General features: G+C 33.1%; 1 protein-coding gene across 1 annotated transcript; it reads right to left on the bottom strand.

The window, feature by feature from the left end:
• Positions 1-2,382: 2,382 nt before the first annotated feature.
• Positions 2,383-5,550, bottom strand: LOC105801171 (uncharacterized). Its single transcript, XM_012632506.2, has 9 exons — positions 5,296-5,550; positions 4,570-4,690; positions 4,341-4,441; positions 3,972-4,097; positions 3,771-3,891; positions 3,589-3,673; positions 3,066-3,179; positions 2,930-2,969; positions 2,383-2,742 (listed from the first exon to the last, which is right to left on the bottom strand). Exons 1-9 carry the CDS (start codon positions 5,470-5,472, stop codon positions 2,590-2,592), a joined length of 1,038 nt encoding a protein of 345 aa, XP_012487960.1. The 5' UTR covers positions 5,473-5,550; the 3' UTR covers positions 2,383-2,589.
• Positions 5,551-14,144: the final 8,594 nt, after the last annotated feature.

Below are 14,144 nucleotides of genomic sequence, written 5' to 3'. Positions count from 1 at the left end.
CAAATTATAGAAATACCATTGAGTTATACTCAGCGTACAGTTTTATTTTCCATGCACAAGTTAAGTACTTTTCAGTGTATCATCAGCTCAGTATCTAACAACGTTACTCAAGTGTAGGGATGTTTTATTTTGTAATGGTATGTACCTAGGAGGTCTTTTGGTTGATGTTATTTTGAGTTCCATGAGTAATGGTATTTATGTGTTCATATAGTTGTGGTTAAATCTATGTTTTGGTATGTTAGTCAAGCTTAATGTTTTGCATGTTTTTTAGTTTTAAGCTTGGTAGCCTAAATAGCTAAACATTAGTTCAACTATGGTCATTTGGTATGAATGAATGTTTTGGATGGTTGATGTCTTATTGATGTGTTTGGAAATATAAAACGTGGTACCAATGAGGGTACATTGGTTAGGCACTTAAGATAGATGTTTTGACATGTTTTAAGCATGCTTAAATGTGTTTTGAGTATGTTAAATGGTTGGTAAATGAGTTGTTTAGTGTTCTAGTAAGCATGATTTGGTAAACTTGAGTTTTAAGGTACATTTAGGCACACATGGCCTGAGACACGGTCTGTTACACGACCGTGTGACACACACGGCCTGACCACACAGTCGTGCGTCTTGTTAATTTAAGTGCATGTTTCAACACGGTCTAGCACACAGCTGTGTGACCCAGGTCAGAGAGTTACACAGGCAGAGACACGAGCTGGGACACAGCCATGTGTCTCAAGCCAGTGAGTTACACGGGCAGAGACACGAGCTGGGACACGGTCGTGTGTTCTAACTTCGAAAGCCACACGACCGTGTGACCCCTGTTTCTAAGTTTTTGAAATATTTCTCCAAACCCTTTTGAATTGTTTCAAATTAGTCCCTGTTTGTTTTTTTATTATATTCAGGGTCCCATAAACTCGTATTGAGGACTGTAAGAGTATTTCTACACTAATTTTAAATGAAGTGGCGAACATATATTGGGTGAAGTAGGTCATTCTACTAAGATCATCGAAGGTAGTAGTCAGAGTATAGTTCAATACTCTGACGTTAATAATTGGAATAGTCTTGTTATGTATCCAACTTCTAACTTTTAAGAGGGGATAAATGGTGATAAAAGTGTAAACAGTGGAAGATCAAGTTTAGCATTGCATAGCATATCTCATCATTCGGCTGTTCAAGATAATAATACGGAAACATTAAATTAGCTTGTTTTGCTCTATATATAATATGATGCTAATAGTCAACTTACATCTTTGCTTATGTTGTAATTAAATGTTCTGATTGGTTAGTAATGCTCGTGACCCTAATCCAATAACAGAGGCGGGTTAGGGGTCAAAATTTCTTTTCTTTTTCAATATTGAAATTTTACATTTCAAAACTTCAAAATCTATTAAATAAATTGTAAAAAAAATTATCCTTGATAGTGTCAACCGATTTGTTACTATAATATTGGAATTAATTAATTTAATCTCGTTTTAAAATTTATAATTTTATTTTATGTTTCTAAATTAAAATCAAATCATCTTTAAAAATTATCTATGAAACCCAAATTTCTTTTCATTATAAGAGTTATTTGAATTAATTTTGTCTTTAATATTTTGGAAACATAAAATAAAATTTTAAAATTTAGGAGCTTAAATTAATTAAATTAATTTTAATATTATAATAAAAAAGTGGTTGATATTATCAAGCTATAAAATTTTAAAATTTATTTAATTGATTTCGATGTTTTGAAATTTAAAATTTCAGGATCGAAAAAGAAAAGAAATTTAGAGTTTTGCAATAGATAAACAAGTACAATTTGACAAATTTTAATGCATTATTTTAGTTGTTACATCTTTTCACTTTAATCCTTAGTTTTTTTACTCGAATCAAGATTTAAATTTTTTTCTTGTGACCAAAATGAAAGTGTAAACGTGATGTGGACATGATTTGGCGTGAATAATTAGCCTCTATTAAAGATTTAATGCTTGAGTGATTAAAATGAAAATGCCCTAAATGTTGAGTGATGAAATTATAAGAATTTCTTTTTGGGTGGCAAAAAGGAAACTGCTCTAATAGTTGAGTGACCAATTGGGTAGTTTACCCTATTTATGTTTTTTTTATAAAAGTAAATATTAACTTTTAAAAGATTGTTTATTTTTTAATTTTAATCTTATTAATATAATATTTTATATCATTTTAGATAATTTTTGATAAAAATAAATATGATAATTTAAATACCTCATTTTTTGAAAAAAACCTAAATTATTTCAATTTTTAATAAAATGAAAATATTTAAAATATTAAATAATACCCATTAATCACAAAAATAATATATTTCAATATTTGAGATGCCCCCCCGCGTCCCCGGCAAAAGAAAAACAGAAATGAAAATTTCCGTATAAGGTGGAGTTGAGAAGAATGAGAAAAGACTAATTAGTTGAATTAATGTATCCATCCATCCACACTCAAGACGGTTACTTCATCTATATCCCGAATCAGTAGTCTTCTTTAACAAAAGCAAATGTAGAATGATTCATGTTTATGATCTATATATCATCCATTTTTTACTACTATCTCAACTATTGATTCATGTTTATGATCTATATGTTTTTACTACTATCTGAACCACCATCGTTGAATTGCAGAAACCGGAGTGTTCAAAAATGGTGCATAACGCTGGACAAGAGGATTAACTGTCCTCCCAATCTTCACCCAAACACTTTGGTGGTAACCGGCACTAACCGGAGCATGGTACATTAGCTTCAATAGCTGCCACAAAAGGGAAAAACAGAGAAGGATTTTTCACCACTTGTTTTCTTTTGTTTTTGTTTTTGTTTTGTAAATATGTAAACTGTATAAATAGTTCTGTATCAGCTTGTCAGTAACTTCCAGATGACTGCTGAACAAAAAACTAATTAATGAAAGAAAAATAATGGGAGAAAGAAGCATCACAGACCTGCCAGTACATGAAAGTTTGTATGATATTGCGTTGCCACCTACAAAAGTTGATACCAAATTTCAGCAAATTAAAAAGGCCGGACTGGCGAGGAAAATAAACCAAAATAGGAGAATTATATTAGTTAGCAACTGACGAGAACAAGGAAACAATTAGAAGGAAGCCGAGTCCAATCTCAGCATGCGAAGAGAGTATGTTAATGGTAGTCGTGTTTGACTCTACCCACACACAAGGATCTTCCAAATACTTCCTGTATAGAACAAAGGGAGTTAGTATTAACAGGGAAGGGATGAATAGACCTTCAAGCATCGCCATCTAAATGCATATGCAAACAAGAATTTCATCACCCAGGTTTGAGGTGACATCAAAGAACGTTGTAGATCAAATTGAACTACTGTGTTTCTAGAAATTGATTAAGATGAAAGAAGAACAGGGTAAGTATGAATATTACCTATCGTTAATTATTAACATTCACAAAGAGACCGGAAGGTTTAAGCCATTTCATATTAACTGACTTTCTTTTAGCGAACATTAATGGTCTGATGGTATAACTAATTCAAAAGAAAAGCCACAGACAACCATGCCAATTAAGTAAATTTAAAACTGAACTCGCTCATTGTAGTAAAGCTGATGGTTTATATATCTCAGTAAGGATCTACCTATACAAGGTGGAATGATTGAAATTACGCCTCAAGAACTTCGCGATGTGCTCAAGTGTTCGGCATAAAACAGGAATCAAAGCAACTACAATGAAGATCCAAATCAGATCATCGTACTACATAGTAAAAAGAATTTAGTAACAAAATGGTTAAAAATATTAGGGGCGGAAACAAATGCTCACATTTAAGGAAAAGATGTGAAGTGACAAATGTAAGGCAGTAGATTAAGTATATAAAATCTTTAGTTGCAATAATTGACTGAAAATACACTTGAAGTGCCTGCAAATTCCACGCCCTTGGTCTCTGCATAACACATAGAACAGATTCAACAAAAGAACCCCGGTATATTAAGTCAAATGGATGATAAGTGGAATAAGGTTTACCCCATATAGTGCATACAAAGAGTATAGAGAGGAACAAGCAGTGCCCACAAATGACAGCCGGTAAGCCCTGTACGAAAGACTTCTAGGAACAAGTGGAAAGATGGCTAGCACAGCAACAATAAAAACCTGCAAGAAATAACATAAGCAAATAACCTAACAAAAATATAGGCAGGAAATGTAAGATTGACCTAAGTTGCTAGATGTTGCAACTGATAAAATATTTCATAATGTAATTTATTAATTAGACATTAACAGTCAATCAGCCCCTCAACTCTTGTATCTATCAGGCAGAATGCAAGAATAAAGGACATAAAATACACATCTTTCTCATTTAAGAAACATGATTAGAAATCAAGAATCACTTTATACCCAAGCATTGACAGAAAACTGTAGTGTTTGTCGATCCCAATGCATAGAAGTTCTATTTGAACCAGCAGCTGCTGATGCCCCTGAACTTCTAGAGGCCGAACCTACACGAAAATTTTAGTTGAGTTCAATGAAGGAAACATCTCCTTAATAAGGAAGAGCAAATAGAAAAATGGTCTACAATATTTAGTTTCTTTTTCCAGCCTCAGTTGCATTAGCAGTGATCTTTTACCTGCATTGCGAGGTCGAACCTCATCATTTACTGCTGACGATGAAGTTGAGGATGAAGCAGAAGACTTTGCCGATTGCGATGGTTTGTTTGATGGCATGGACTCTACCACAAGATCATGATCCTGTTCAAGAAACATGTTACATAAATCTTCAGATATAGATTGAACATGTTACTAGAAGATGTTGAAAGAGAAACATATTAAAGTGTGATAGACATTAAGCAGCTGTAAGTGTACATAATTACAAGAACATGCATGTAAGCAACATTAACAGATAAAACAAATTCCATCCAAGAGAAGTGAATGATATTAAGAGTGAAAAGGTTAGTAGACAAATTAAATAAATAAAACTCCCAAATCATTGATGAAACCGATTTTAATGGTTTTCAACCATCAGGGAACTAAAATTCCTCAGACAAAATTAAATTTAGTTAAAGGAAAAGCAATTCCAGATTTCTTTGTCTATTTTTTTCCTTTGCTGTTTACTTGAGTAGCAAATGGCCCTTAAAAAATCCATAACTAACAAAAATTCATATAGAAATTCACATATCCCTGAAATAACAAATAAGATACAAAAAAATTTCAGATGGGAATTTCAATCAACTGCAATTTGCAGCGTAAAAGCACATAAGAGAAAAAAAAAAACCCAGATTGCAAATTCGTAAAGAAATAAAACGAAAAAGTAAAATCTGAAATACCCAAAGCTGAGAAGAGAGGGAGAAACGTACGATATAGCGCTGGTAGAACTTGCGCTTGAAGTGATCAACAACATCAGAGCGAGAAGCCAAGTGAGGAGGAATCAAGATATTGGACCAATAATCTGCCCATCGGGGATCGTTCTCGTAGTCGTAGGCTGCCGCCGCTATTCTCTTAAGTTTCTGCGGATCTTCTCTTTCTTCTCCCATTCTCTCTTTTTTTGTTTCCAAAGCGGTCGCTTTTCTTCTTCTGGTGCAGTTGAGAAAGCAACAGACCAAGGTAGAAAAATAATAGGCGGTTTTAACTTTCCTTTTTAGTTTAACCGTCGTCTATTGGTCAAAAGTACTGAAAAATAAAAATTAAAGGTTAAACTCTGTCATTAATCCCTGTACTTTGCGAAAGTTTTGTATGTAGTCCTTGTAGTTCCCTATACTTTTCAAATTTTAAAATTTCAGTCATCACCAAACGATAATTGTTAAATTCATTCAGTTAAAATTTTCTATTTCTAGAATCTGATAAGATAAACATATTATCATATGTGTAGTGCCATGTTAGTTTTTTATTTTCACATATTACTCACTAAAAATATAGTTAATGGATTAATGACATCTTTTAAGGTCAAGATTGAAATTTCAATATTTGAAAAGTATAGGGACTTAGAATGTCCAATTAGAGAATATAAACTAAATATGCAATTGTACGCATAGTACATGACTAGTAATTGAATTTAGTCGAATGAATTTTGCTACTACTATTTGGATTAGGATTCAAATTTTAAAATTTAAAAATATAGGGACTAAAATTGACCAATTCAATAAGTACAGGGATTGATTGATCAAATTAAAATATAAGGATCAAATCCATATTTTTTGTAAAGTGTAGGGACAATAGTAGAATTTAACCAAAATTAAAAGGTAAACTAAAATAATTTAACTAATTTAATTTTAGTAAATATATTTAATTCCATGTAAACAAATATTTAGACCAAAAAAAACATGTGGAACATTTTTATTGGTCCATGTGTTGACTTTTTTTAATGACATTAGCTCTTAAGGGCTAAACCTGTTGATGGAAGTAAAGTTTAAATACCAAAGTAGAAAACGTGATATAGTTTAGAGGCCGAATCATGAATAAAGCCAAAAAAAAATACGAGTTTCATAGGAAAACCTATTTTCTCTTTTTTAATTTTCTTTATTTTTTCTTTTTTAGAATTAATTTGACTTTTTCCAATAAAAGAAAAAGGATAGGATTTTACCAGAATTATATGCATTTTATAAAGAAAACCATTTCATCTTTTTGATTTCCTTTTCTTTCCTTCTTTTAGAATTAATTTTATTTATTTAGTAAAAAAAACCTAAGTTTTTCTGTGAACTATCTAGGTTTTTACAAAAAAATTGAGATTTTATAAGGAATTGAGTTATAAGGAAAAACTTGGGTTTCATCTCGACAACTGAATAACTCAATTTCCAAATTAAATCCAGTTTTTTTCCTTTTTTGAAAAAAATTATGAAAAAAATTTAAATGAAACTAGTGATCAAAATTAAAATTTATTAAAGTTAGGTGATTAAAATAAGTGCAAAATAACATTGAATCAACGACGGATGCCCAAAATGGAAACGATTTTTAATGGTAGTGTAATGTGAGCATCAAGGCCTAAACAAGAGATCATAGATATGATGAGATTACTCTATCTCAAGGCCCAGTTACAAAGTCGAAAGCCGACTGTGCAAAAGTTCATGAAGCCCTACAAGCTCATTAAGGGAAAAAGAAGATCAAAATTTACTTTATTGGTTTCAAAAAAAATTAAGAAACTAAATCTTGGCCCAATTCCATCATATATAAAGATTTCAAGAATCAAGAACTAAGATTCCAAATATTGGAATTCTTGGTCCAAGATACCAAATCTTGGAGTTGGAATGCATTCGATCACACTAACGAGATTAAATAAGCCCAATCTTGCAACAAACGAATCAAGAATCCATATCTTGAAAATCAACCCATTGGGATGTCCTCAAGCCCATCTTGGAGAATTAGCACTTAGTTGAATATTCGACCAAATGTGTGAAATTGGCCCATTTTAAAGATTGTTTTAATTTTTAGCTCGTTTTGAATTCAACAAGTGGATCAACATGGAAAATTCAGCCCAAGCAACCCATATTCATGCCTTGGTTGAATTCTCCTTTAATCCACACTTATAAATATTTATTTCATCTTTTTATCAAGTTACTTAATCAGTTTCAAGTCTTAGTTGGCATATATGAGTTGTTAATGAGCTGGCGCTTAGTTGTCAATGAGTTGACATGCTTACCTTTACCTAGATTTACTCTATTCATATTTATCATTGGCAACCTTTTTATAGCATGGTCGGCCATCCCTTGTTGATTATGCATTATTGAATTAAAATACTCATTGAGTTTTTCTTTACAAGAATTCTTCTTGTTTGATTTTAGAAGTTGTTTATCATAATCTTTTAGATTGTTGGGGATTTTTTTCAACTTTTGACTTGCTAAATTTCTCTCTTAGAGGAGAGATTAAAACTGTTTGAAGGGTGTTGTTGAATATTTTGATTCAAAGGCTTCTTAGGGCGTCATATCTATTCCATCTTCATATTTCCATAATTTTCCATTCGACCACCATCATTTTTCCATCTTTGTTTTCTTTCTTCTCAATTTTGTTTGGTTTCCTTAATTGATTATCTAATTGGTTTGCTTTCTTTGTTTGATTTTCAGATCAAGAATCCATCAAGGAGATTCGATGCTTATTGTTTCCATCAAGAACGCTTCAACTTGAAGAGATCTCTCTTAGTCTTAATCTAATTGTTTCTTTTCACATTAATTGATTGTTCTTGCTTCAATTTCTCTTATTAACAATCTATTTTGGTTTTTTTTTTCAGATTTGAATTCGACCCCTTTTTTGTGGTTCAAGACCGGTTTCTTTTACTTCAAGAAACCCTAGTTCCACCTGATCTTGGATTCTTTTTTCCATTCGGTCCTTATTCTTTATTTCCCTTTTGTTTTCCATTCAATTTAAGTGCTTTTCTAATATTTTTTGTTTCATTTGTTTCAAATATGATTCGATAGCTACCTTCTCCATCAAAAATCAGTTTCAGGGTTCTCTAAATCATTAGTTCTTGTGCTTCTTTGCTGGCTGAACCTTGCTTTTAAGCCTTTTCTCGTTTTTATTCAATTTTTGTTTCTCTTTTGTCGAATCTATTTTTAATCATTCTTTCAATTTTCAGCAACCTCGACTTCATCAACATCTCCTCAAGAATGAACCTTCTTTCAATGACCAAACCTTGCACATTCAAAATTCATCAAGATCTTGGTTCATTTATTCTTTATTTTTATCTTGTGATTATTGTTAACTTGTTGCTAAATTCAATATTCCTGACTTGGTTCTTGTTTGTTTCAGGTTGATTTCACACCAAGTTCTTTCAATTCAATTTAGATCCCTAGGTTAAATTCGAAACTTGGAAACTTTCCAATCCTATCCCGTTGGCCTTATATTATAGTGTCTAAAATGTAAAAAAAATTCGGTTCCCAAAATGAAAGCTTACAAAATGTGGGTGACGAACAGTGTGGTTTACCCAAATTTGAAAAGAAACTTCAAAGAAGAGAAAAAGTTATTTAATGATTTTAATTAAAAGGCTTATTGGTACAACAAGGCCTCAAACAATTTCAAAAGAATCAATTAAGCCCATCAGAACCTTTTGCACCCAATTGAGCCATTGAACTAAAAAATTGACGAAATAAGCCATTTGACTAATGTTAGCTATTAGTATCTAATGGTGGGGATAACATGACAGTTAATGGCATTGACTCAGTAGTCCGTTGGGACAGTGAACCTCCAAGAGGTTTAGGGTGTAAGTCGGGACAGTAAACATGGGTAGTCCACCGGAACAGTAAAAAAAGGGGTAGTCTACCAGGACATTAAACATGGGGTCATACTGTGTAAGACCATAGCTTGGCTGTGGTAGCATAAGAAAGTTTGTCGGGATAATAAACGCAAGTGAATAATCAGGACAGTAATTGTGGGAAATCCCAAAGACAAGGAAGAAGGGTTAGAAGGAAAATGAAAATGTGGACACACAATAGTTAGCCAACGAGTCGAAGAAATCCATCAATAAATGGGAAACATAATAGAAGTGGGAAAATACTACTAGAATATTAGTTGTGAAAGCCAATTGTTGGTAAAAACAAGTTTGGAAAACGTAATGGAAAATAAATTTAGAGAAAAAACAGAGTTTTAAAATTTTTTCCAAAACAAGATCTTGGTTGTAATATCTAAAGTAATAAACACTTAATCAAAATTAACCTTTTCGATTCGTCTAGGATGAGCGCTTCGACCGAGTAGTCTTCTTCGCTATCCTTAAGCTCACGTCTATCGAGTGTGGGCTCGGTTCGAATCAGAAAAATTTTCACAAAATATCTCTTTATATATGAAGAGTTTAGAGAGTTCAACTATGATTAAATTTAATCACTTTTATATTAAATTAATATAATATTTATTAAATATTATATTAATTTAATTTAATATTATATTAATTTAATATTAAATCTTCTTAAAATAATAGAGTGTTTATCTATATGATAAACATTAAATTAAATTTAATATTAAGATAATCACTTTAATATTAAATTAATAAAATACTATTAACATAAGTTTTAAAGTTAAATTTAATATTAAACTATTAAAATAATATTATTTTTGGAATAGTTAATCTAAAATCAAATTCTCTAGTAGAGTCCCAGTAGGAGTGTAACTTTACCACTACTCAACCACCGAAGACCAAATGTCGTCGGCCATCGGGACACCACTAGCACCGCCATGTCCGATGATGCAAGTGCGACACCCTTACAGTACCCCGGACAGGTTCGACTGCTACCGGTTTTGTCCAAGTCATTGACGGCCTGATCGGTCCAGTCTAGCCACTGATTGGACCATCGATTCGGTTTCACATACCAGACCCAATTTGATCAGTTTTTGGGTCTTGGTCTCGGTTTTGGGCTCCTATTCCCAATTTACGATCTCAGGTCCAAGTTTCAAGTTCAATTACCCATTGGGCCAATTGTCTGACTTGAAAATTAATTTCTAAAAATATCATATTAATTTTAATTAATTTGATTACTTTAATTTTACTTTGATCAAAATTAATTCTTCCAAAAATCACTTAGATTTTCCAAATTAATTTTTCAAGAAAATTATTTAATCAAATTCTCTAGTTGAACAATTCTCACGACCACCTAACTTAAATTGCAGATCGAATAAATCGACTCAATTAAATTATTTTCAAACTAATAAAATTTTCTTCTGATTCAAATGCAGTTCGATCGAGCTTTTGTTGAGCTAGCGCAAGGGCCAATCGGATATATACAATTAGACTCTAGGAATTGCAATTATGTCTAGAAGCATCGTTCCGATAATTCATAATTCCTTAATCATAGAGTCAGTCCATAAGAAGTACCATGATTGAAAATTCTTTATTGTATACTCTTTATGAAAGCAATTCATCCAACTGCTTTGTCCAATGACCTCGTCATGTGTGTGTTACCCTCATATGATATCCTTGATTCATTTGAGTTAAATCTATACACTCAATACAATACTATTTTTTCTATTTGTCACCATTGTGTCTTCTTAAAGATTAATATGATCCCTGTCAACAAATGACTGTGATAATTTACTCATTTGAGAACAAGCAACCCGTGGTCACGTTCCATATTTATCAATCCACACAATGCTAACAAGAGGATATAATTAACTCTTTAATTCAGCTATGAATTCCACTGTTGCCAGTAAAGCCATGCCATACACATGTCATGTACCCAACATACTGGTTATGGGTTCGATCATCTTTAGAGCATAAGCCTCCACTTATATCAAAGTAAATTAAATGTATACGCATGGTTAGTGACTAACTCAAGATTTAGGTAAATCACACTATGAACATCACAAGTGAATTAATTCACAAATGGATTCAAAATTAATTCATCTTAGGTCTAGCCTAATGTATCATTCTACCAATGAACATATTTATGTCTCTGCCTATGAAGTTAACTGCTCTGATAACCAAGACTAGCCATCTCTCCAATTGGAATTGTAGACGACATAATAATCATTCTCAGTATTTGAATCAATGTTCAATTTGATTCTTTTACGGGATTACAAACTTATTTAGATTATCTACTGAAGTAAGTTGTGTTTCTCGCAATGTACACGTTCTTACAATGCCATTTATCTTCAGTTTGAACTTAGATAATCAATGAACTAATATTTGCTTGTCATAATTTCGCTATGCATGCAAAATATAAAAGACAGAAATACAAAAGACATAATAGTGAAATGTAAAATTCACTTTATTTATTTATTCATCATTCAAATAAATAGAAAATAATTACATGTTTACTACAATATGGACACATTTCCCAACACCAAGTGGGCATTTGGATGGTAACCCAACAAGAAATAGTCACAGGAGATAACGCACCAGAGATGTCTGAAGTAGAAACAAATGAAAGATGATTTAATCGAGGATAATAGATTAGGAACCGTAGAGGGTTCTTAGAGAAACCCTGTAAGATAGGACTGAACATAAAGCACGTCGGTTAGTCTACAATGAAAACAAGGGTTAGTTGGAATTCATTGACAAATGGGAATATACCGAGTACTAGATATGTCTATCAAGACTATTCCTCTTCAATGGGAAGGTTATTGAGAAATTACCAGCCAAATGGCTTCTTCCATAGGGAACCAACTTAAGGGAGAAATCGTGAACACAAATGATCACTCTGACGCTAGTTTACTAGGTACTGAAGGATGAAGTAGTCTACAGCGAATGGACATACCACTCTTATGATCGTGGCAACCTGGATAAGGTAGGTTACAAGAAAGTAATCAAATCACTATTTGTCCCAAGTGGGGCTTAGTTCGTCAGAGTGACGGGGACCTCGATAGTTATATCAACAGATATGATGTCTGTAAGTAATTTAGAACTACAGTAAGATGAAGAGTCTGCCATGGACTAAACATGTTTGGAATGATCGCCAATGGGGCCACATCCAATGACCATTAAGAGGTTAGGCCAAAAGGACTACCTTATAAGGGCATGTGAAAAGAAGAACCCACACGGGAACCAATGGAAGAAAGTATACAAGTAGAGGAAAGTTAGAGTCTGCAAAGATGGCGAGATATTTGAGGAACTGTCAAGACTGTTTGAAGGTCGATAGGATTAATTAAGGGAAGATCACTTAATGATCTATTCGCCTATGGATAGGTTTAAAAACATAGTAGAGTCGTCATTTTGGATTGAGAGAACTTTTCCAAAAACTAGCAGGGAGTAAATTGTATTTAGTTATTTTCTTTTACTGCCCCTATGAGACTGGGGTTCATGTCTGAGTAATCCAATTAAGAAACTCACTAAGTTCTTTTAGTACTTATAGAATTTTGACTAGTAGTTGCAGGAATTTCTGAGATAAAGAACTCAAGGAGGGACCAAGCCAGACCAGGTGGGATCAAGGAACACCGTTAGTATAGTATCATGCATACAGGGAGGGGTACCTTAGAGGCTCTGCCTTGTAGGTCTAACATATTGTAATTGTATAGTCCCTTAGAGAGCGGGATTGTTGAGTTAGTAAACTCTTATTTTTAATTTAAGGTTTTTGCTGTAAGAGCCACTATAAAAAGGTAATACAATCTGTATTTAAAATAGTTAAATTTAAATTAGTGGTTAGGATTAATCTGATTCAATTGTGACACTCCAAACCCAGATTCGGCGTACAATTCGGGTATAGGTGTTACAAATTTAGTTGTATCAGAGCACGTTTTAGTCGACCCTTTGGACATAGGAATTGGAAAGAGTACCCCTTATGCACACGACGTTCGAACTGGTTAAGTCCCTTGAGTCCTTATTTCATTAAGTTATTACGTGTCAAGTGTAGATATAATTACCTAAATTGGCAGATAGAAACATAAGTAAAAACCAGAATGAATCAGGAAAAAAATAGGAAACAAGTATAATTAAGTAAATACAATAATTGAAAGTACAATTATTGGAGAAAATTTCCATTAGGGAAAATATATAAAGGGGATTAAGCCTTTTTATTCGCCAAATGAGTTACCGCCTCAGTGGTGCCTTCGCCTTCTTCTTTGCTAATCTCTAAGAAGGACTAGAAATGAGTACACTAAATTTTTGGAAATGAGGAAGTCGTCGGATCCCTCTTATCAACTTCTTTTTGGAACTAGAGGAATGGTGAGATTCACATTAGAATGACATATAGCAGCGGGAAAACTTAGTCGCGAATTTGAAGCCTAATGAGGAAGATCATCATGTCAAGTTTGAATGGGGACTAGACATGATAGGTAAGGAAGAAGGTAAGTGTGGGTGCCAGATGTGGCAGCCATTAGGGTTAGGTAACTCCTCTTATTACAACTGCACCTTTTCGTCAGGATGTAGTTTCCACCCCCACCTTATTCGCTAGTTATCGAAAGCTTGAATTTGAATAACCAAGAGGGGGAGGTGAGCGATGCTGACATGGTCTCCCCATGACATTACAATAGAAGTTGCAATAAGCTGAGCCTAGAGAGGAATAGGGAAGTTGAGGAAAAGGACTTCCCTAGTTTTTTAGGCAAAACCTTGCTTTTGTTTTAGATTGACTGGAAACCGAGATGTATAATTCTTTGTGATAAAACAACTCCTAAGGGAAGAAAGAGGTAACCATTGATGTCGCCTAGCCAACAGTTCCCTTAATTTACCCCAAAAACAGATGTAAGGTAGGGAAAACAGATTTCTTAGGGTAGCAAGTAAACTACTATGTTAAGTTCGATGGATGTATTCCTGAAAATCAAGAACTACTGTCTTGTTTATACCTTCTAGTGAGGATTT

This window comes from Gossypium raimondii, chromosome 7 (assembly GCF_025698545.1).
Source record: "Gossypium raimondii isolate GPD5lz chromosome 7, ASM2569854v1, whole genome shotgun sequence".
Taxonomy (NCBI): Eukaryota; Viridiplantae; Streptophyta; class Magnoliopsida; order Malvales; family Malvaceae; genus Gossypium; species Gossypium raimondii.
The sequence above is the reverse complement of the archived record's forward strand: the minus strand, read 5'-3'. Positions and strand labels throughout refer to the sequence as shown.

Coding starts and splice junctions, on each gene's coding strand:
- LOC105801171 (XM_012632506.2), bottom strand. CDS start 5,472: ATGGGAGAAGAAAGAGAAGATCCGCAGAAACTTAAGAGAATAGCGGCG. Junction 4,098..4,340: donor AGTTTTCTGTCAATGCTTGG/GTATAAAGTGAT, acceptor TATTTCTTGCAG/GTTTTTATTGTTGCTGTGCT. Junction 2,743..2,929: donor AAACTTTCATGTACTGGCAG/GTCTGTGATGCT, acceptor CTTTTGTGGCAG/CTATTGAAGCTAATGTACCA.